This window comes from Suillus fuscotomentosus (genome assembly GCF_016647785.1).
Source record: "Suillus fuscotomentosus strain FC203 chromosome Unknown F5891scaffold_1, whole genome shotgun sequence".
Taxonomy (NCBI): Eukaryota; Fungi; Basidiomycota; class Agaricomycetes; order Boletales; family Suillaceae; genus Suillus; species Suillus fuscotomentosus.
The window spans coordinates 1,874,050-1,895,780 of NW_024539513.1; the positions used below are offsets into that span (position 1 = coordinate 1,874,050).

The window sequence follows — 21,731 nt, forward strand, 5'->3', positions numbered from 1 at the left end:
AACGCCAACATCGTGAACGGTAATGACATGTCGTCTACATGATAGTCGCCACCTAAACTTTAACTTACGAATCCGGTTGTTCATTACATATCTTTCTATTCTTCAGAACATAACATACTGTCTTATCAGTCCATGCATATGCGCCCTCGCACCGCAACTCCACTCGTTCCATCACATCCTTATCCGGTGAGTGAAGGCGCGCTTCTAGTGCCGATGTCCACCGTCGTTCTCCACCAATGCCCGCTTCCCTCCGACAAACTCGTTCTACATTACCCCACCGACAACGCCGCCATATATTCCAAAATATGAGCCTGTGCCGGTACCATTACCATCAAACACCATCTCGAACAGCAAACTTGGACCTCTTGTCCACGTCATTAAAGTTGTACGAGCTTTCGTAAAAAAAACATCTTCTTAGTTGGAGAGTGACCAAATTTGAGCCGGCTTACGGGTCAGATAAGTAGAATAAAGCTAAATAAACACTCCCGTGTTTTCCTGATGGCCCGACGGGGCGGGAGGTGTGGTGCGGCGTGAAGACAGCGCTGAGGTTGGGCCTAGCGCGTAGGGCGCAGGTTGGAGGTTGTACATAGGTGATACTAAGGTTGTGCTTAATGACCTTACCGAGCGGTGCTGGAGGTCTCGACCTCTGAGGTAATGCACGTACCTTAAGCCGATTAGTACATTGGAAGGTAATCTGCCTCGTGTTTTAGGTTGACGACTATTCGCCCCGATCAACTCAACCAGCCCGTCGACTATTTTCATGGCTTGCTTCTTTGTATTACGCGTCGCTCACCCTGTATTCGACCATCTATTCAAAGTACTCCAGTGCAGCTACTGCTGTAGTTCCCCGCCTAAGTATCATAGTAGACGCCCATCAAGTTAAGCGATATTTCCGACGAGAAGGTTCATCTCGAATTACGAAGTTACTACTAGTAGCAGTACGTATTGTATATTACATTAGTTCTAGAACGGGTAAGGCTCCTACAACCCTGACTTCACGTTCTGCGAGGAATGCCTTGACTCTGTCCGCCTCGCCGATCTTTATTATTTTAATTGTCTGTCCAACTCTTTCAAACACTCACTCAGTCACTCCTTCGATTAGAATGTTCTGTACCCGCAGGCCGCCAACTCTATCCATAAATGAGTTAAATCATATTCTCAGCGAGTCTCTTGACATCGAAAGACTTGAAAACGTCAACGTTTCCGACACTATCCTTCACGATCCACTCCCTTCGGCCCCGGAAAAACAAAAAACCTCAACGTTTCACCGCTTGTTCTCCCGCTCATCGTCACATCTACCTCTCGTTCCACGTTCGCCCATACTAAAACACGTAGACGAGCCTGTCACACCGAGCCCCCGCAAGATGGCATTTACCTGGCGTTTATCGCGTTTATCGCCCCATAGGTCTCACAGAGCTGAGGAACATACAGTGCGTATATGACTCTGTACTCTAACACTCATATTCATGTTACGCAGGTGGAAGACATCTCAAGTGTCCCATTAAATCGTTCTCGCTCGTCATCTGGATGCAGTGTCACTTCTGCCGTTTTATCACCTTCGAGAGCACTGACTAGCATGTCTTCGACATCTAGTCTTGGTTCAGTGATACCTACGTCTGAGCGTTTCTCCAAGCGCCTCGCAGAATGCATGGAGACGGGAAATGTAGCCCTCAGTACAAGGAGATCCCCCTCACCAACACATTCTCGGCTTTCTCCGATACAAACGACTCACTTTCCACCCACACCGCGTTCACCCCTGCAGCTCCTATTTGGTAATAAATCATCATCGAGTAATACATGCAAAGGAGCAACGACAAGTTCGGATGCCACGGAAATGGGGTCGGGTACCCCAGTAACCGAATGCAATGTCGTCGAATCTATTGATGATAATGTCACACCTCGAGCGACTGGATTCACCATTTTATCGCATAGAAGTAGTGATAGTACTGTCCAGGCTAAAACAAGACGACGGCCCTCAGCATTGACACTGGTTCTTCCTCCTCAAGAGATTGCATCCCTCTGCCTTCAACCAGCGGTCGGAGTATCACCTCATGTACCCTCTGATACTGAAGGTTCCATCTCTACGTGCTCCCTCCCATCTCCTACTTCATCCATACCTATATCATGCCAGCCTGCATCCTACGTTCCTTCGGCCTCATCTAGCGCATCCAGATCGTCTACCTCAACGACTTCGTCTTTTCCTTGGTCTCGTGCACGGGCTGGCTCCCGTTCCATGCTGACACCGCCATTGCCGGGACCTCCACCCAGTAGCCCCCTTCCTCCACTACCCGCTTTAACGGCACGAAATTCGGATATTATCACGCCCCCCAACGCCCCAGTTCCTCTTCCAACGACCAACCCGACTTCCTCAAAACGTGCACGTACTCCTGTGCGTACTGACTCGCCTTCGGGCACAGTTGTGATTCCTCCTTCTCCTGGAAGCCTGCGACTTCCTTCTCGTTTAAGCTGGGGTGCTACAGGACGCATCGTGATTCCTCTTCCCTCGAGTCTACCAAGTCCGCCTTCCTCCCCTTCGAAAGTAGGGGGAAAGAGAGAACTTTCTCCGTGTTCCCCCACCAATAATAGCATGTCCAATGCCACTTCCCCTATCCTGGACAAGCGTGCGAGTGTTGGAATAATAGAGGCTGCCGATGACATGGAAGCTCAAGTACGACTCATGAAGAGCATACTGGTACCAAGCACTCGGCGTTCAAAAGGGACACTCAGTTGTTCCAATTCACCTCAAAAACGCGTGCAGATTCATGCTGAGGCAAACTCCGAACCTGCAAGCCCATCAAAGAAACCAAGGAGGAAGTCGAGTGCTGTCTCTACAATACCGTTTTTAACAGTTCCGCGGGAGCGGAGAAGATCTGCTCCCTTACTGCGAAGTGGAGCCATACCGAAGGCTACACTTATCCCTCCTGCATGTGCAGACTGGACATTATCGCTGCCTTTCTGCATCGATGTACCAGGGAGTGGCATATGTGTGCCAACGCCTCCTTCAGAGGACGCTGCCCTTCATGAAGCCGATAAAGCTCTACAAGTAGCACAATGGGATGACTGGACCCTATCCCTCGGTGCAGATCGCCAGAAAGTCACAAAGGTTTTGGAATGTGTGGTGAACCAGTGTTTGGAGGCTAAGGACGGCACAGAAAAACCATGTGCTGCTACTGCACAGCTTCCTACGCCGAGTACTACACCTGAGCCTGGGGATAACCTTCCAGCAGCATCTCTACCTTCACTCTTTACGCCTTTTGCTCGGTCAGATTCTCCTGCGAGCCTCGGTCCTCACGGTGGTGGCCTTGATCTTGATGGAGGGTGTGGGAAGCGAGGTTCTGGTTGGGATGTTTGCGGGTGGTTTGGACTCAGCAGCATGTACGAACCCCAAACTGAAACCACAAGACCTGTCTCTTCGCTTCACTCGGAAGCTTCGTGGATGCGCCAGAGCTGCGACACTGATGTTTCCTGGGGGGGTGATGTTGATCACGATTTCACCCGAAGAAGCCACAAGGAGTCCCCGAGCGAGGATAGCACCACGACAACGGACACCCTGTTCTACAGTGCTCGCACCAGCATGCTTGTCAGATGATGATTTTAAGGGACGTTCCGATTGTTGTCTCCTTGACTTCGTGGATCTCTCAAAAGTACGTCTCCACCATTAATTTCTCCACCAAGTCCGCACACCATGAACGCCCCAATGGGATCCCGGCCCTCAGGTTCCCAACTACATCCTTGTATCTCATATATATGCATATCCGGGTCTTGGTGATATATCTCAGGATGCTGTTGTATCTACTGTACAATACTTGCGAAAGCTGTGCTGTCGAATGATTCGGAAGACGTACTTAGCCTATCTTATATCTCATATCTTCTAGATACTTATTTAAATACGTAGCTATAGTATGACCCTTAAATAGGAAACCGCAGGGCGTTGTTTTCCACTCAATTTCCGCGGTGGCCTGACCTCGTGTAAATTCCGAGTCGGACGAGCTCATCAGAGCTAGTGCCAATGCAAAATTACAAATCTGAGCGCTGAGCCACTGATACAATAAATATTAGTGGCATCGTCCTTCGGGTTTTTCTGCCCGATAGTATCCTGCTATTAGGGCTGACTCGAAAGAGGATTAGCGCTTTGGCACGTAACCTTATGGGGTTACTGTGACTGGGCAATTTAATTATAGGTGTCACTGGGGTCCAAATTAAATTAAATAAATGAAATAGAAAGAAAAAGAAAAAAGAGATTGAGAACACTCATTGATTCAACCATGAACGGAACTTTTGAAAACGGACCCGTAAATGACTCGCGTTCAACGTCGTAACCGCCGGGAGAGTCCTGTAATGCCTGCGTCGATGGATGAGTCAACTCAACTTGAGTGATACAACAACATCACTGTGGCAATAGCCTCCTCGGCGATGAGAACTCGGTCCTGGATGCCCTGGCGGTGGTCGGTCATATGGTCATCATATCTGGATAACGGCCCACGTTGAACCGGGCACAATATTAGAACCGCAGTAGACATATTAATGTCACTGCTTGAACGAACATTTGCGGCGGCGAAGCGTCGACTTTTGTGAGTGACAAAACTGGCATCTTGAGTCCATCTTCTTTGTGCTCAGGTACCGATACAGAGTTGGTTCCTCGTGCGCTTGGTTGCGATGCACTGCGTTAGCGATGTCCATTTTTAGAGAAATGATGAACTTCGAGGATATTGGCAGTATCTGTCTTCTCGCGTGGCTTGCACAGCCGCTGGCGCTGGTGTGGCAAATGCCGCAAATCGTGGTGTTCGTTCGAGATGCAAATGAAAGTGAGTATCCGATAGATGCACCGATGATCGGCATGAGGTTGTATCTGACGCGCGGTAATGCATTTACCCGTCCAGACTGGCGGCGGTCAACGAAATATCGTAAAGCTTGGTTGATAGTCCTGTTCGTTCGTTCACGATATGCCGACCTTAACAGTGTCCACCTGCGTACACCTGTATCACAACAACTCTTTCCTCACAGCATATCGTGCTCTCTCCTCCTTACGCCAAGCTCAAGTACGGCGTCTCTACAAAGCCTGAGAATCTGCAGCTGCAAGTTTCAGTGTGCATAATCTCCCATACACTGAGACAAGTCAGGTCTGTGCAACTCTCGCATGCTCTGTATGCGATAATGATACTAGCTTCGCAGGATCCTTTACCACTCACGCCCAGTTTCATTTTCGAATCAGATCCTGATAGTTCAGGCTTGCAAAACGCTCTTATGTCTCTTTCAGATGTAATAGCAGCTTCAGACGTTTCAGAAGTGGTTTGAAATACTGCCTCACAACCGAAAAGCCATCTTCAATATGATCGACGTGTTCCTAGCTGTCAATGGACCCTTAAAGGCGTTCGACTCCACTGATAGCCAAGGTTGGCCAACGTACTGGGCACCATTTGCTCAGACTCGGGTTCGTCAGTTTCTATACCTCAATGTCTTTGCCTACCTATCATCCACATGCCATTATGTGCATGACTCACCCCCACACCAACATATCTATGCGTAGGGTGATACTGCGGTGGCGTGCAATGAGGAAGGCAGCTGGTGCAACAACGTATGCTACAATGACCTTGCTAAAAGCATGGCCAGCTTGTCTATTGATCTTGATTTCACAGTGCGAATCACGATGGTCAACTTATATGTGTAGTCCTGTGCACCTTCTTGGTCACCGCGATCTGGGCTTTTAAGTGTGTATATTTTTCTCAATAACTTCAGGTTTACTTTCCTCACTAAAGTTTAGCCCACACTATCGGTCGTAATTGTCTTAGAGTAATACACCATTGATAAGAAACGTGATGCACATCTACCTCTCCTCTGAATTTCGGTACATATGAATCTCATTCTTCAGAACAAATAACGCAAATTTCAGAGTGTTTTATGACGTTCCGAAGGTTACGGAACACGACTCGAGCCCTGGGAAGGTCGATGTTTGGAACTTGCCAACTGAGACCGCGGGCGCAAGTAACACTCCAATTTTTTTAAATTGCGGAGGCCGAGCGCTGAGCGCCGAGCGTTGATCCTAACGACTACTTAGTAGTACTGCCTTCGTACACGTTTGGAATTCGGTCTGCCTCATAACAAGGGGTATCATGAGAGTTGATCGAGTGGGGATAATCTGGCTCCATCGCGGCTTAAATTAGCTGCCTGATGGATTCCTCGACCAGATTGCGTTGTTGCAGACAAGCTGAATTTTGAAAATCGTGGAGTTTGAGTGTGAGGATGTGATCGCTGTTCAAGCTATATCTATAATTTACAGATATCGTAAGAACACTGTGGCACACCGATATCACAGCAGGTTAGTAAGTACTGTTGTGTGAGCAAAAGTAACCGATTCAATTGAAAAGGCATACAAGCAGATAGCGGTCGAGTGAGCTTGCCTCAGGCTGTTGGTCTTACGTTTCATCGTGGCATTAAGTGGATTGCATTTTGCTAGTGATCACCAACATTATGCATAGATCGCATCATTCGGATCGTCTGTTCGCCGTGGTTACGCTAGTACTACCTGAAGCGGCCTGAACTATGTAAATACACCAAATCTAACACGAACGAAGCATAACGCATGGAGTAGGCTACTCCACATCGTCTAGTACTTAGCGGTGGTGCTTGGGTGTTAGACTGGTGACCAGCCCGTCTATGAGCAGCCGTCGATAGACGGACTGGTAAATCTGGGTTTGAATTTGGATATCGAGCGAATTCTCACAGTAACGTGACGTATAAGCCTTTTCGGGCATAACAAAACCACGTGAGCTTTTTGCTAAGCCCTTACAAAGAGTCGTTAAGTCCTTGTCTGCGGTCGACTTCGACAATGGAACATTAGCTGCTGGGTGGCATCGTTCGATGGACGTTTCATCGCCCATGTAACTCAGCTTCGAGCTGGAATTGACTGTGGTACTATGGCCGTTGACGTCAGAACATAGACAATGAGGCATGCTCGTAGCGCATCCGTTTTGTCGTCATTATTGAGGGTCTGAATATAATCGATGGGGAGTTGTTCTTTGATTAAATCACGTGCAAAACGATCCAGTGCATCAAGAGAAGCATTGTGAATGGCTTGGATGATGGAAGATTGGTCCATTGAATTTGCAGGTACTATAGTTCGCGTCGCGTCGCGTTAATAACAAGATAATTATATCATTTGGTTTACATTCATCGAAAAGCACTCGTTTTCTCATTGGCCAGACATCACGTTACTGTGAGAATCTGCTCGACATCCAAATTCAAACCCAGATTTACCAGTCCATCTATCGATGGCTTGCCTCATAGAATCTTGGACTGGTCACGAGTCTACTTGGGTGTTGCTTGAATGCCTGAAGGCCTATGAGTCATGACCATGACACATCGGGGTGAACAATATTTAAAAGAGGTTTATATGTTGTACAAAATGTGAAGACAATATTTAATATTTAAACTAACATAAAGATGGGTGCATGACTTCAAATTTTGGTGGTGTTTTGTGTGTAATCCAAAATATCAAATATTCACAACCATATTCCCACAGACAATATGTCAACAAACATAAGAAATATAGTCAGATTTTTCATGTCTGCTTCAACTTAAAGTTCAATTTCCATGTAAAACTTTGGAGAAAACTTGAAGTTTTACAGATGACATGACATTAAAACTCGATTTAAATGTCAAGCTTTGGCAAAACTTCAAGTTTTCTCCAAAGTTTTATGTAAGAATCAAACTTTAAATTGAAGCAGACATGGAAAATCTGATTATATTTATTATATTTGTTGACATATTGTCTGTGGGAATATGGTTGTGAATATTTGATATTTTGGATGACACACAAAACACCACCAAAATTTGAAGTCGTGCACCCATCTTTATGTCAGTTTAAATATTAAATATTGTCTTCACATTTTGTACAACATATAAACCTCTTTTAAATATCGTTCACCCCGATGTGTGACTTATCATATCTATTCCATTTATGGTTACTGCGAAAAATTGATTACATATGTTAAACAATCATGATGTGCTTTGTACTTGCACCATGTCATTCGGACCAGACACACCGTGGCTCCAGGAGTTCCTGATCTATCAACGGCGCATGACTGCATCTGGATTCACGCTGATTGGCAGGCGATGCTCAGCGCTCAGCACATCATTTTGAAAAGAGGTGTCTTGTGGTGATTCACTAGCACTGATTGTCAAGGAAAAACCACGTGTCTATGATACGAACAACATCAGGAAGCACGCCTTGTCTTTTTGTGCTTGTGGGTGCTTGTCCTCGAAGTCTCGAAGAGCGGATCAAATATTCCACAGGTCTCCCTAACACGGCGGCACTTAATGTATCAAATGATGGGGTCGATGCAACCAGGGGTGCGTCAAAGATACTGCAATACGGAACCACTAAGCATTTGTATTTGGCTGCTGACTACTATCAAGTCCGCCAGTCGTATTCCCTCATCATAATCACAGATGGCTAGGGGTCGCCGATATGCCTCTAGTCCGGAAAGACTCTACTGACCGGTGATACTCTAGTTCAAACATGCATTATAGTTCGGTGCCTCTTGAGCGGCCCGAGTTACTCGAGTAAGCGTTTGTGGGCTTGCCACTACGGGGATTTCTTGGATTGCAGAGATGCAAAGCGTGGCCCGGGCCATATAAAGTAAGACACTTTCCTTTAATCAGCTTAGTGCTCAAGGGGCACCACGAAGGTCTGAGCCCTTGACGACGCCTACCAGAGCTTATGGAGATCCTGAAGTGTCGATTTATCTCGCCGTATCAGCCAACACGACGCTCATCCTAAGAAGCCGCATGATATCCCTGACAATATCGCGTTCTGTGGTCTGCTGGCTTGAGGGATGAACACAGGAGCAGACAGCGCAGATGGGGCAGAGCAGCCGAAGTACAATCATTGCAGGCGAAACATACCGATATCGAGCAGAGGGGCTACTAGAACGAAGATGGACAGCAGAGGCACTCAGACAGACCGTGACCCCAGAGGTACCTGATCTAATAATGGCGTATGACTGACGCTGATTGACAGGCGATGGCCATCAGCACTTACTTATTTTTAAATGCGCCATACTGGGTGTTCCTGCGTGGCAGTCCCTCGGCAAGTTGATCAGCTGCTCGTGTCTTACTCGGAACAGCACACAAACCTTAGGGCCCGTTCGGTAACCGGTGATTTACGCCGCATTATGCAGCAGCGTGACAGGTCCACGAACATGTTGCCGAAAAAAACGAAACGGACGGGCCCTAATTTGCAAAACTCGTACTGTAACACAGTGACACTACTTACTAGAACTGATCGTACTGCCACGTTCCGCGAGTGCTGACCATCAAGTTACCGAATGTGGAGTGCATGACTTGGTTCACGACGGCCATGTGGGCACGGCCGGGTGAGAGATAGGGTGATGAAATTCCCCGATGCGTTGTTGAAACTGGGTTCATGTACATCTAGTACGTAATATACCTGATAAACTCATACTAATCCTAAACTTTCTTGGCTAGGTTGAATGCAATCTTACCCTACAAAAGCCAGGTGGAGAAAATAACACTTTAGGTCTCAGCATTTTTGCCCATCTCCTCCATGCTTGATATGCTCTCCGTGTCGAACTGGCAGATTGGGGTAGTCATCCTCGGTCTATCAGGTGTCATTGTCTACTCCCGCACATTTCGCTCCCGTGCGTTACCCTTACCCCCTGGTCCGTCAGAGTCTCCTGGGCACTAGTATGTCGTGGTCATGCGATGAACGATGTATATTAACTCACGACAATAGTTCTCCCAGGAAGATTGCTCAGTGGATAGAAGAATATGGACCCATCATATCTCTCAACGATGGAAAAAATGTACTAGTCATCATCGGACGTCACCAGGTATGACCACGTTCTGTGGGATATCACCATTTGGGTATTCACAAATGACAGGAAGCAGTTGACCTCATGGAGAAGCAAGGCGCATTCCTCGCAGACCGGCCTCGTTCGGTCGCTGGCGCTGACATCCTTGGAAGAGGAATGCGATTCGTCCAAATTGGCTCTGGCGAGAGGCTCCGCAAATTTCGCAAGTAAGCAACACATTAAAACTAATTCTGAAAAAGACTGTCTCACGGTTCACCGGCCCGACCACGCAGATCTTCGCATGTGCACCTCCAAGTGAGGTCCGCTCAGTCTTACGAGCCGGTACAGGTCGCGCATGCGCGCGAGATTATTCTGGACATACTGCACGAACCGAAATTGCACCAGCAGCACATCAAGCGGTACGTCCGTCCCCATAGTATCATACTCACTTCAGCTAGTGACGTTCGCGCATAGTTTTGCAGCATCTGTAATTTTGCGTGTCGTATATGGGAAAACAACCCCTACTTTGTTGAATGACCCGTATTTGCTACAGCTGCAAAAGATGATCCCAAGAATCCAGAGCGCGATGGTTCCAGGCGCATACCTTGTTGACAAGTACCCCATCCTCAAATATGTCCCTGGTTATGGGCGAAATCTGAAAGAGTGGAGCCGGCAAGAATACAATATGTTATTCAGCCAGCTAAACGAGGTTAAAAGTCAAATGGTACAGACTCTTCTTCCATGGTGTAGTTGTTGCATCGACCTCATCATGAACAACAGGGCAGCTACATCGCCCCTCATTCAGTTGCAAAGGATCTCCTTCTACACGTGGAGGAGAACCAGCTGTCTGAGACGGAGATAGCATACCTCTCTGGGTCCCTCATCGGAGCGGGTTCGGATACGGTAAGCCAAGAAACCGATAGACTCAGATCAGGTGAAACTAACTTGCGGAATCTTAGACTGCTGTCGCGATTTCAACGGTTTTAATGGCTGCTGCGCGTTTCCCACACGCACAAGCTCGTGTACATGAGGAGCTAGAAGCCATCATTGACCGAGAGACTAGTATGAAAGTTAAACCACCCTAGTTTAAAACCGACTGACCTTGTGCCGTAGTTCCTACGTTCGAAGACTGGTCGCAGCTTGTTCAGGTTCAAGCCTTCATTCTGGAAGCTCTTCGATGGAGGCCCGTCAATCCGATAGGTGAGCCAACCATGTACATCCAAGGCCATTTGGTTGATCGGCATTCCAGGCTTACCCCACCGCGCAACGAAAGATATCATCTGGGTATGCTCCACACAATCACAGATTAGATATGAGTTCATCATCACTACAGAACGGCATGTGCATTCCTGCTGGTGCTACTGTCTTCGGAAATCATTGGTTGGTGCACGTCTGATTCATCTTACAAAGTCTTATTTCGGTTCAGGAGCATCGCACGTGACCCCTCTGTCTACCACGATCCCGAGGTATTCGATCCACAACGATGGATCGGTGCAGACGGAGAAATCAAAGAGAATATGAAGCTGTTCACTTTTGGTTTTGGGAGACGGTAAGATCAGTTCTTTATTTCACTGAGTTTCCGCTGAACCTATTTTAGTGCATGCCCAGGGTTGCATGTTGCTAACCGGTGAGTCGACAATGAGGCTTGATAAGTACTTTGTCTCAATACACCCGCCACTTTCAGATCAGTGTACATTGCTGTCGCTCTTATCCTCTGGTCCTTCACACTAGCAGAGGACCCTAGCGATCCCATCGACGACACCGCCTTTACCCCTGGCATAGTATCACACCAGAAGCCTTTCGGCCTGATCTTCAAGCCTCGCATGGATGAAGCATCATTGACTAACATCTTCTGTTCAATCGCCGTATAGGAGGTTTCCAGTGCGCGGCTGTCGGAGGCATTGCGATAAATTTCTAGGTCTGTATTGCATAAATTGTCCTTGTACTCGTATGCATGTAACAATAGCGTGAACATGACGATGTGGTTCAACCCGCTGAGCATTCTTTCGAGTGCAGGAGACTCATGGCGTGGGTGGCCGCAATCACTGATTTGAGTTGGCTAACACTTCCGACAACCGCCCTCAAGGCTGACCGCCGTCATCTGATGTCACTCTAGAACTGCTAGAAAGATAAGAGATTCGGATACCGGTTTGTATAGAGGCACAATCTAGCAAAACATTTGATCCCAACACTGGCGGAGCGTATTGGAAATACGAAAAGGTCACTAGACTCATCTCTGAAATGGCTGACCTAGTAGGACAAAGTCTAAGCCAAAGTCTGGGGCATGACAGGCCCATCGAGACCTTCAAGTGAAGTAGTATGAAGGTTGTTGTATGGCATCACTGTTTCTCGCACTTGCTCACTGTTTGCAACAGTGCCAAGGACTTATTTCCATTTATGTTGGAGCATTTTTGTTACCAGCAGTAACATGTGGCCAGTGAGCTCTCTACCATGTCTCTCCACCACACACTGTCGGCATCATAGCTGCCACCAATATACTGCCCTCCTCAGTAACCCACTAACACTTTCTCTCATCAGGAAAACCCTCCTGGGGAAAAAATGTTATAATTTTCGCTAAAAGTTCTAATTCAGATAATTCTATCTAATTACAAGAATTAGGAATAAATTTGCTAGAAGACGATAATGTGGGATGCAAATATCACAAAATGTCAAGAATTACTTGAATATACAAAAAGTGTATCTATCTAAATACAAATTCAACCAAAAATCGTTACAATCATCCAGAACTGTGGGACGCCCCACCTGATCCCAGCAGCCACCAGTGTTTAGTGCACACGCCTGGTGCACATCAGTGAATGCTGACGTGGCTTGAACATGTGCAGAGGACACTGGAGAGCACCAGAAGAGTGGAAGGAGGGCCAAGACAGGAAGCACGAGATGGAGGGTAGGATGTACATCTGCAAACTAGAAATTTCTTCACAGATATGGTAATTTTCGACAGTTTCCCACAGCCACCCAAAGTGGCGACAGAGCTCACAGAACATACAGCCCACCTCATCTTGGTGGATGGATATATCACTTTGGACTATAGCCCTAAAACTGTGATACATCATTCAGTCTAATTATCCATGATCCAAATAGATGTATCCCTTGGTGGATCCCAAATGCTAGCATACACAGCCGCATTTTTCGCACTTTTGAAACTCAGCTCCAGGATATATTCCATGTGTGGTAATTCATAAAACATACCCATTTTGGTGGCCTGCAGCCTCCTACATTATTCTCGCACTCCGCATTTTTTGTATTTTTAGCTATACTGTGCCTACATCAGTTAAAAATAGATTGCTTCTCATATTAGGGCCTCCCCACATTATCCCCACACCGCATTTTTAGCCACCTACTGTGGGAATTTCCCACTACTCCAAAAACATCACTCATTTTGGGAATCTCCACAATATCAATTATTCCCACACCCTCCCCACCTCACTGCAGCTTCACCACCACACCACAATAGGTCCCTGTGCATATATAAGTAGTAGTTTAGTATATATATGTATAATATAATATAATAGACTGCTTTTTTGTTTGTTTATGTGACTGCTCCTCCTCTAGGGGCAATTCAACATAGGGTAGGGTATAGAACACTTTCGCATTTTTGCCCCTTTGGTGGGGAAGTGTTCTATGACATTCAGAACATGTTTATGAGCATATATGAGTAGATTCCCATCTTTATTTCACCCCCTGAAGTGTCCTACATCAATAGATATAGCACATATGCAAGAAAACACAGAATATGTTCCCATTCAATTATTTCTAGGTGAACAGACTTGTAAAAATGATTCCCAGCATCTTTTCAACAATAGGAACAATGTATCAGGAGCACAGGACCATAGGACAATATCCTGCTGCATGGTGTAGCCTCCCTCTCCTGGTGGTTTACCCCCTGTGAAACTTTTTCCTGTAGGACCGGACCTCAATTGAGGTAGGGGGTCTATTCCTATGTATATTTGGAGTAGATTTATCATATAGCTGGCCCAGGACACACATAGGATCTTGCTATAGAAACAAAAACATGAAAAATCACACTTTTGACATTTTTGACATTTTTCAGTATCTTACTCTTGCATAGATGATCTAGCCTGTTCATGTATCATTAGAATAGCATATATACTTGCTTTTTATGACAAGGATCAGCCCTACATAGGGCACAAATTTGAGATCTAATGTAAAGAGGCAAGGATCAGCCCTACATAGGGCACAAATTTGAGATCTAATGTAAAGAGGGTATTTCTACTGATAAGAAACCTACATAGCAATCAAGCCTGTGATAAGTAATCAGATATCTGGAATACCTCTCATATATGTCCCTAATGATGAATCTGAAGTTTTAGAAAGATCCATGAAGGACTGACTGAATGACAAGTAAAATGACATATGTGTAAAAAGTGACAATTGATATCTTTGTACACAAGGCCCATTTATATATGATACAGGTCAAATATTTCATTGAAAATATGTGGAATACATGGTAGACTAATAAAGGAACCTATACTACATACTGCCCTGGGGTTGGAGGGTGGTGGAAGGGATGTGGTGTATATCTGAGTTGACCCAGCATTAAAGTCCTACCACTGCCCAACTGACCATTTTCGATGTTTTGGGTCTTTGAACTTTCCCACACTCAATTTCTTATCTATTTCACTTCCTCAACACTCCATTATTGTTGGATTGTTTTGTAAATTTAGGTATATGATAGTGAATGTATTCTGAATCTACTCCAGGTATCTGATTATTAAATTTCGATGTTTTGACAATATGGGCTCCTTATCAGTAAAAATACCCTCTTTACATTAGATCTCAAATTTGTGCCCTATGTAGGGCTGATCCTTGTCATAAAAAGCAAGTATATATGCTATTCTAATGATACATGAACAGGCTAGATCATCTATGCAAGAGTAAGATACTGAAAAATGTCAAAAATGTCAAAAGTGTGATTTTTCATGTTTTTGTTTCTATAGCAAGATCCTATGTGTGTCCTGGGCCAGCTATATGATAAATCTACTCCAAATATACATAGGAATAGACCCCCTACCTCAATTGAGGTCCGGTCCTACAGGAAAAAGTTTCACAGGGGGTAAACCACCAGGAGAGGGAGGCTACACCATGCAGCAGGATATTGTCCTATGGTCCTGTGCTCCTGATACATTGTTCCTATTGTTGAAAAGATGCTGGGAATCATTTTTACAAGTCTGTTCACCTAGAAATAATTGAATGGGAACATATTCTGTGTTTTCTTGCATATGTGCTATATCTATTGATGTAGGACACTTCAGGGGGTGAAATAAAGATGGGAATCTACTCATATATGCTCATAAACATGTTCTGAATGTCATAGAACACTTCCCCACCAAAGGGGCAAAAATGCGAAAGTGTTCTATACCCTACCCTATGTTGAATTGCCCCTAGAGGAGGAGCAGTCACATAAACAAACAAAAAAGCAGTCTATTATATTATATTATACATATATATACTAAACTACTACTTATATATGCACAGGGACCTATTGTGGTGTGGTGGTGAAGCTGCAGTGAGGTGGGGAGGGTGTGGGAATAATTGATATTGTGGAGATTCCCAAAATGAGTGATGTTTTTGGAGTAGTGGGAAATTCCCACAGTAGGTGGCTAAAAATGCGGTGTGGGGATAATGTGGGGAGGCCCTAATATGAGAAGCAATCTATTTTTAACTGATGTAGGCACAGTATAGCTAAAAATACAAAAAATGCGGAGTGCGAGAATAATGTAGGAGGCTGCAGGCCACCAAAATGGGTATGTTTTATGAATTACCACACATGGAATATATCCTGGAGCTGAGTTTCAAAAGTGCGAAAAATGCGGCTGTGTATGCTAGCATTTGGGATCCACCAAGGGATACATCTATTTGGATCATGGATAATTAGACTGAATGATGTATCACAGTTTTAGGGCTATAGTCCAGTTTGGATGTATCATTCTAGCTATATGGCCTTTACAGCCCCAGACACCAAAGTGGTCACAGAGCTCACAACCAGGTCAGACTGTTCAAAATAAATTCAATGGTTTCCAGCTCAACGGCCTCAATCTTTTTAAAGTGTTGAAGTCTACTAGTAGTACTAGTACTTAGTACTTAGTAGTAGCAGGCTCGGAACTTCCTTTGAATTGCTAGCTTGAATTTGCACATTGTCCCCAATTACGATACAAACATTATATTCAATGAAATACCAATATATAGTAGTAGTACTGTACATACTAGTACTACTAATGCGTGCGCCGAACTTGAACACAAAAGAATAAGAATAGCTCGAGTCATCAGTCTAAAATTACTGATACGTGACGGTTGGATTGTTCTGTGATAAGACATGAAGTTTGCAATGGCGAATGTGAACAGATATGACTTACCTTGCAAACTGCATGGCGCAAGTGAACGGTGAGAAAGACCATATTTTTGAAAAGTAATTCGCATATACCCTAATCCTATATCTGCTTTGTCGAGCTTTTTCTTCGAAACATCGGACTGGTGCTTAGAAAGATTCGCCATGATTTCGCGTTCTCGCACTACACAATCCGCTAGCACCTTCTCCGCCCTAAATATGTCCCGCCTCACCCTTGCTAGGTCCATGACGAGGTTGGCTTCAAGTTCATTGGTGTCATTGATTGACTGTAAGTACCATGTTACTTAGAGCGAAAGCGATACAATATGATTGACTTACCATTGACCCGATACCATTGGCTATATCGTACAGGTCAGAAATACCGCTGGAATCGTGACGACACGAGTGACAACTTGGACATTGCTGAACAGGGTGTGTGCGCGTACAAGGCATCAGGCGCGAAGATGATGATGGGATATCATTGCTGAGATTAAGACTGATTGGTGGGGCTGACATTTTAGAGAAACAAAGAGTAAGTTATTGATTATGAATTGGGCTTCTCACGACTCATGAGTGTCGGACTTTGCGAGGACATCATGTCCAATTTCCAGTGTCCTTCATGCGGTAAAGCCGGTTTCAGAGATCAGGTTGCTGTTGCTCGTCACATGAGCCAGCCTCGCTCAGGATGTAGCACCTGGCTACAGGATTTAATACATCTGCAGGACCTATCTGACGATTCTATGAATACAGATGACTTGGACGAACCGAATATTCCCGGTGGTGGGCCTCAGGCTGAGGTTGAGTTCATATTCAGAGATAGAGATGAGTCATTTGAAGGTAGCAGTGAGAGTGGTGGCCAGGCCTCTGAGGAGGGATTACTTCCAAATGGTGCCTCAGATTTCATTGACCGGTATCCCAAATCTTCTCGGACGTATGGCATGGGGTACACCTTCCTCGACTTATTCAATTCTGATGAGAATAGCGTGTACCGTGCCAAGAATCCCTATTACCCATTCAGTGGCCAGAAGGATTGGGAGATTGCATCGTGGTTACTGCGCTCAGGATTGAGCATGGGGAAGATAGACAGTTTTTTATCACTCGACATAGTAAGCAAATTGTTTCATTTTCATTACAATTCCGATGATAAGTCTTTTGTCAAGATCAAGGGTCTTCCAATATCTTTTTCCTCGGCCAAGGAACTGTGAGGCAGAGCAGAAATGTTGCCCAGTGGTCCACGCTGGATGTCCCAAGTGCTCTCTACGAGTCATCCCACCAAATCACCCATTGTTTTGTACTGGCGTGATCCCTTGGACTGTATTTCAGCCATTCTGAATCATCCCTTTTTTCACGATCGGTTAGACTTCACACCTCGCAGGGTCTATACTACTGCACAACATTTGTGTCGTGTATATTCAGAATGGATGACAGGCGATGACGCATGGAATATGCAGGTATATATTCATGTTTTGCACCAGTCGCTGAACTTATTGGTTTCTCAACAGTCTGCCCTACCCGAAGGCGCAACACTCCTTGGAACCATTCTATCATCCGACAAAACAAATATATCCACGATGACGGGTGACAGAGTTGCGCACCCACTTCTCGTCAGCTTTGCGAATATCAACATGTCCACACGACTCAAGACATTGTCCAACTCCTTTGTACTCACCGCCTTGCTCCCTGTACCTAAATTTATACATAAGAATAAACGCATGCGAGGTGTACTCAAGGATCGCTTAATTCATGAATGTTTAGATATCGTCCTGCATCCGCTCAAATAGGCTGCATGTGAAGGAGTCATGTTATCAGACCCTGTTGGACATAGCCGCTATTGTTTTACCCCCCTGGCGAGCTATATTGTCAACACTCCAGAGGCTATGATGCTAGCTACTGTCGGTGGGAAAACATCTCCGGTCACCATGGCCATGTTCAAGCAGTTCGGAGACCCTTTCTGTCACGAACCTCACACAAAATCAACCACACTTGCACAGCTGGCTGTCGTTCAAACAAGGGCAGATCCCAATGACATTGAAGCCTTCTTTCGCGAAGCGCAGAAATTTCGCCTGAATGGTGTCTCTAAACCTTTCTGGCAGGACTGGACCCTTGGTGAACCGTCTCATTTCCTCACTCCAGAATTTCTGCATCTCATTCACCGAGAATTCTACGATCATGATGTCAAGTGGATGATTTGTGCAGTTGGGGATATGGAAATTGATTTCCGGTTTTCTGTGTTGCAGCCCGTCACTGGCTTTCGTCATTTTTACGGTGGTATCTCCAAGCTAAAACAGGTTACAGGTTGAACTCAACGTGACATTCAGTGTTCGATTGTTGCAGTCAGTGCGGTGTAGAAACAACAATACAGAGAGGAACAAAAGATGCTCCTAACTGTATCTAAAAATGTCGTAGGTTGAGTGTTGCCTAGTCTGCGTTACTTGAGGAGACAAGTGCGTTCGACCCTAAAGGGGAAGTGAGTGCAGCAAAGATCTAGAGGTATGCGCTGAAGCGCAGGTGCGCGCAAGGCGCGGGAACACGCGCGCGTATGCGGAAATGATAGAGACTAAGCTTAAGTGATGATATAATGCAAGATAAGAGATGTGAGTGCGAGATGTAAAGGAATAGAGATCTACTATGTTCTGCTAAGTAGTAAGTAGTAATAGGTAAATGGGAGGTAAAGTAAGGTAAGGTGAAAAGTAAGTGAGTAATAGTATGTACTGCTGGCGCTTATATAGTGCGCCTAAGCGCGGTCATGCGGAGCCGAAGCGCTACCGAGTAGGTATGTAAGGATATATATGGGTGAGAGTCCATGATAAAAATAAAGGTGGAACACTATGCTAATAAAGGAAATGGAAATATACGCACTAGGGAGCTTGGTGGACAGTGGATGGATGCATCTGGATGGCTGGCGCTATAGGGCGCGCAAGCGCGGGAACGCGCGCGCGCATATACATCGCGAAGCGCGGGAATGGTGCGCGCGTTGCACGGGAAAGCTGCGCCTCATATAGGAATTGCTGTGGACAGTACACAGAGTGGTGCTGCGAGTTGGTGCTGTATACTCCCTTAGTGGAAACTGCCATATCACACCATGAGAGGCATGAGTCTCTACAGCGGACGCAGCACCTAGTGCTGTGATCACTGCTGTCTGAGCATTGATGGAATTTCGGTATCTCATCCAGTCACCACGTATTGATGAAGACGACATCAAGCACATTTCTGGAGCCCTCGATGAATTTCACGCCAATAAACATGCTATCACAGCTGGAGGATTCCGTCGAGGCAACAAGAACAAAGTTATCGATAACTGGTACATTCCCAAATTGGAGCTCATGCAGAGTATAGTTCCCAGCATCCGCAACACTGGTGTCGCCATGCAATGGACTGCAGACACAACAGAGCATGCGCACATTACAGAGATTAAAGACCCTGCGTGATCAAGCAACAACAACAACTATGATCCTCAAATTTGTTGACATCTCAACCGGGTTGATAAGTGCCATCGCTTTGACCTTGCAATGAGTCTTGTGGATGGTATGGCAAGCTCGAGGCTACAGGATGACAATATTGGTGATGATGTTGACTTTGATGCGGATGATGATGATGACCTCCCCATGGAATTTACGGCCACTATAAAATGTCCTGGACATTTGTGCCCAATCACCAATTACTTTGCAATTGCGAAGATCCTCCAGCATAAGGAGGTTGGGACTGTCCTTCTGCCATTGTGTACATTCGTCATCGGACACACGGCCTATCATCTCACGTATTCCCCATCCATCAGATCCATCTCCATCAATGATGCTGCTATCAAATTCGGCCTTCCTGACTTACGGCTGGCCATTGCTGATTTTCTTCGTCGCGAAGCTACCCACGGACAGAATTATGTCCACACAATTGGGGGAGCCAGGAGGGCTGGACCTACTGCTTCCCTGCCATTTGATAAAATTCAAATCTGGTTCAAACTTCGCCTACAGGACACAGAGTTTCACGACAGTAGCATCATACGGCCCGCGCAGACCCTGAATTGTGTGCCGCCTTCTGATGTCTGGAACTCTGGTAGGTACGACTCAGCTATTGTGAACAATGAGTTAGGGTGCCTTTGGCCTGCTCATGGTCTTTGTGGTATGTTACAACCTTCTATCATGCTGAATACATTCTCACTATTATCTTTCAGGTCACACAATTGGTCAAATTAGACTTATCATGCGTCCAGTTGGAAGAATCAACACGGATTGGTCATGGGAGGACCGTTTCCTTGTCCATATGTACCGGTTTGATGGTACAATGAGCGCTCGTGATCCTGCCACACAGTTGCACTCGATCAGAAGGGCGAAACATTCCAACGGTACATTAGTGGGCGATATTATACCACTGACACAGATCAAGGCTCCTGTTAATCTCATTCCTCACTTTGGAGCCAGTGCAGACAGCCGTTTTACCTCACAGAACAGCATGGAGCACGCGTCAGAGTTTTGGGTAAATAAATTTTGGGACAAGAACACATTCTTTCCGCTCTCTATGTAGCTTCCTGCCTGTATTTTTAACTTTCGTGCTATTGGTTGTCAACGAGCTTCTTTCTGATATATTCTTAGTTCAACGAGCATTGATGGATGTAGTGACGCCATGTGATAAGGGCATCTTGTTGCTCCCACTGTTGTCATATTATAGCTTAGAATATACCGAACAAATGCCATCTCAGTTATTTTTCAGGACGGGCGGCTACGGAATAAAGTTGTCGTCATTGGTCTCGCTCCCTGCCACTGTTTCAGGTGATGCCCTTACAATGGTACATGGCCGAGGAACTAAATCGTCTAGTTACGCAGGAAGATGAACCCTCTGATTCGCAATCGCTGGGACACATGCTCTCTCATATCTTTCAGCCTTTCAGCATACCTCTACTGGATCTATCTACGCTCCAGACCCCACTCAAAAACATCCTTTATCACAACGAACGTACCAAAGCAAAATTCAGCAAAAATTCACCAGACGACCTGGTGCCATTGTACGATACTGATGCACAGCTATGGAACTGGGACCTTCCAACTCTTTCTCCCACAAACGAATCTGAATCAACAACTCACTCTCAACCACCTGAAAGCTTAGATTCGGAGGGCAATGCAGGGACTGGCGAAACCGCAAAAGCAACTCATGAAGAAATTTTCTCATCATTCTTCAACACTTTGGCTATCTGCTTAGTGAAGGCAGAGCCCAAACTACTAGCCAACCCCACTGCGACGCGCACGTGGACTGCGGCCCACACACATAAAGCATTACCTGGTAGTGAGGTGAAGTGGAAACCCGATCTCCTCTTATCAGATGAGATCACAGCAAATTGGGGGAATATCAGGGTATCGGCTGAGCTGATGCACAGTTCATATCAACCTGCATTGCAACTCGTGAAAGCTGCTGATAGTCATGCATATCTCATGCTGAGCGAGCAGCCCTGGAGGTGCTTTGCGCTTGTACTATCACTCACCAACAAGTACCGGGAGCTCAGAGTCCTTTTCTACGATCATGCCAGTGGTGTCGTGTCCCCTGCCTTCAATATCTACCGAAAA

The 21,731-nt window shown here is 45.8% G+C and overlaps 5 protein-coding genes across 5 annotated transcripts; 4 read left to right on the plus strand and 1 right to left on the minus strand.

The window, feature by feature from the left end:
• Window positions 1–708: 708 nt before the first annotated feature.
• Window positions 709–3,979, plus strand: F5891DRAFT_1168760 (uncharacterized protein). The gene is made up of 2 exons (XM_041365466.1): window positions 709–1,430; window positions 1,478–3,979. Exons 1-2 carry the CDS (start codon window positions 1,104–1,106, stop codon window positions 3,587–3,589), a joined length of 2,439 nt encoding a protein of 812 aa, XP_041234288.1. The 5' UTR covers window positions 709–1,103; the 3' UTR covers window positions 3,590–3,979.
• A 208-nt stretch (window positions 3,980–4,187) lies between these two features.
• On the plus strand, window positions 4,188–6,659 carry F5891DRAFT_1168761 (uncharacterized protein). Its single transcript, XM_041365467.1, has 10 exons — window positions 4,188–4,571; window positions 4,618–4,756; window positions 5,005–5,085; window positions 5,270–5,431; window positions 5,528–5,613; window positions 5,637–5,708; window positions 5,870–5,982; window positions 6,278–6,316; window positions 6,366–6,388; window positions 6,477–6,659. The coding sequence occupies exons 1-10, from the start codon at window positions 4,525–4,527 to the stop codon at window positions 6,525–6,527; spliced, it is 813 nt and encodes a 270-aa protein (XP_041234289.1). The 5' UTR covers window positions 4,188–4,524; the 3' UTR covers window positions 6,528–6,659.
• Window positions 6,660–9,565: 2,906 nt separating this feature from the next.
• Window positions 9,566–11,683, plus strand: F5891DRAFT_1180253 (cytochrome P450; the record flags this gene model as incomplete). The annotated part of the gene is made up of 13 exons (XM_041365895.1): window positions 9,566–9,705; window positions 9,755–9,851; window positions 9,903–10,039; window positions 10,106–10,231; window positions 10,287–10,536; window positions 10,593–10,715; window positions 10,772–10,874; window positions 10,926–11,012; window positions 11,062–11,096; window positions 11,146–11,192; window positions 11,239–11,361; window positions 11,410–11,439; window positions 11,497–11,683. The coding sequence occupies 13 exons, from the start codon at window positions 9,566–9,568 to the stop codon at window positions 11,681–11,683; spliced, it is 1,485 nt and encodes a 494-aa protein (XP_041234290.1).
• A 4,434-nt stretch (window positions 11,684–16,117) lies between these two features.
• On the minus strand, window positions 16,118–16,695 carry F5891DRAFT_1180254 (uncharacterized protein; the record flags this gene model as incomplete). Its single annotated transcript, XM_041365896.1, has 4 exons — window positions 16,118–16,155; window positions 16,208–16,215; window positions 16,276–16,466; window positions 16,519–16,695. 4 exons carry the CDS (start codon window positions 16,693–16,695, stop codon window positions 16,118–16,120), a joined length of 414 nt encoding a protein of 137 aa, XP_041234291.1.
• Window positions 16,696–16,919: 224 nt separating this feature from the next.
• F5891DRAFT_1124384 (uncharacterized protein) lies at window positions 16,920–20,697 on the plus strand (the record flags this gene model as incomplete). The annotated part of the gene is made up of 12 exons (XM_041363884.1): window positions 16,920–17,285; window positions 17,340–17,380; window positions 17,408–17,630; window positions 17,682–17,939; window positions 17,961–17,993; window positions 18,171–18,467; window positions 18,498–18,516; window positions 19,285–19,316; window positions 19,353–19,603; window positions 19,694–20,229; window positions 20,266–20,295; window positions 20,348–20,697. The coding sequence occupies 12 exons, from the start codon at window positions 16,920–16,922 to the stop codon at window positions 20,695–20,697; spliced, it is 2,436 nt and encodes an 811-aa protein (XP_041234292.1).
• Between the last annotated feature and the right edge of the window lie 1,034 nt (window positions 20,698–21,731).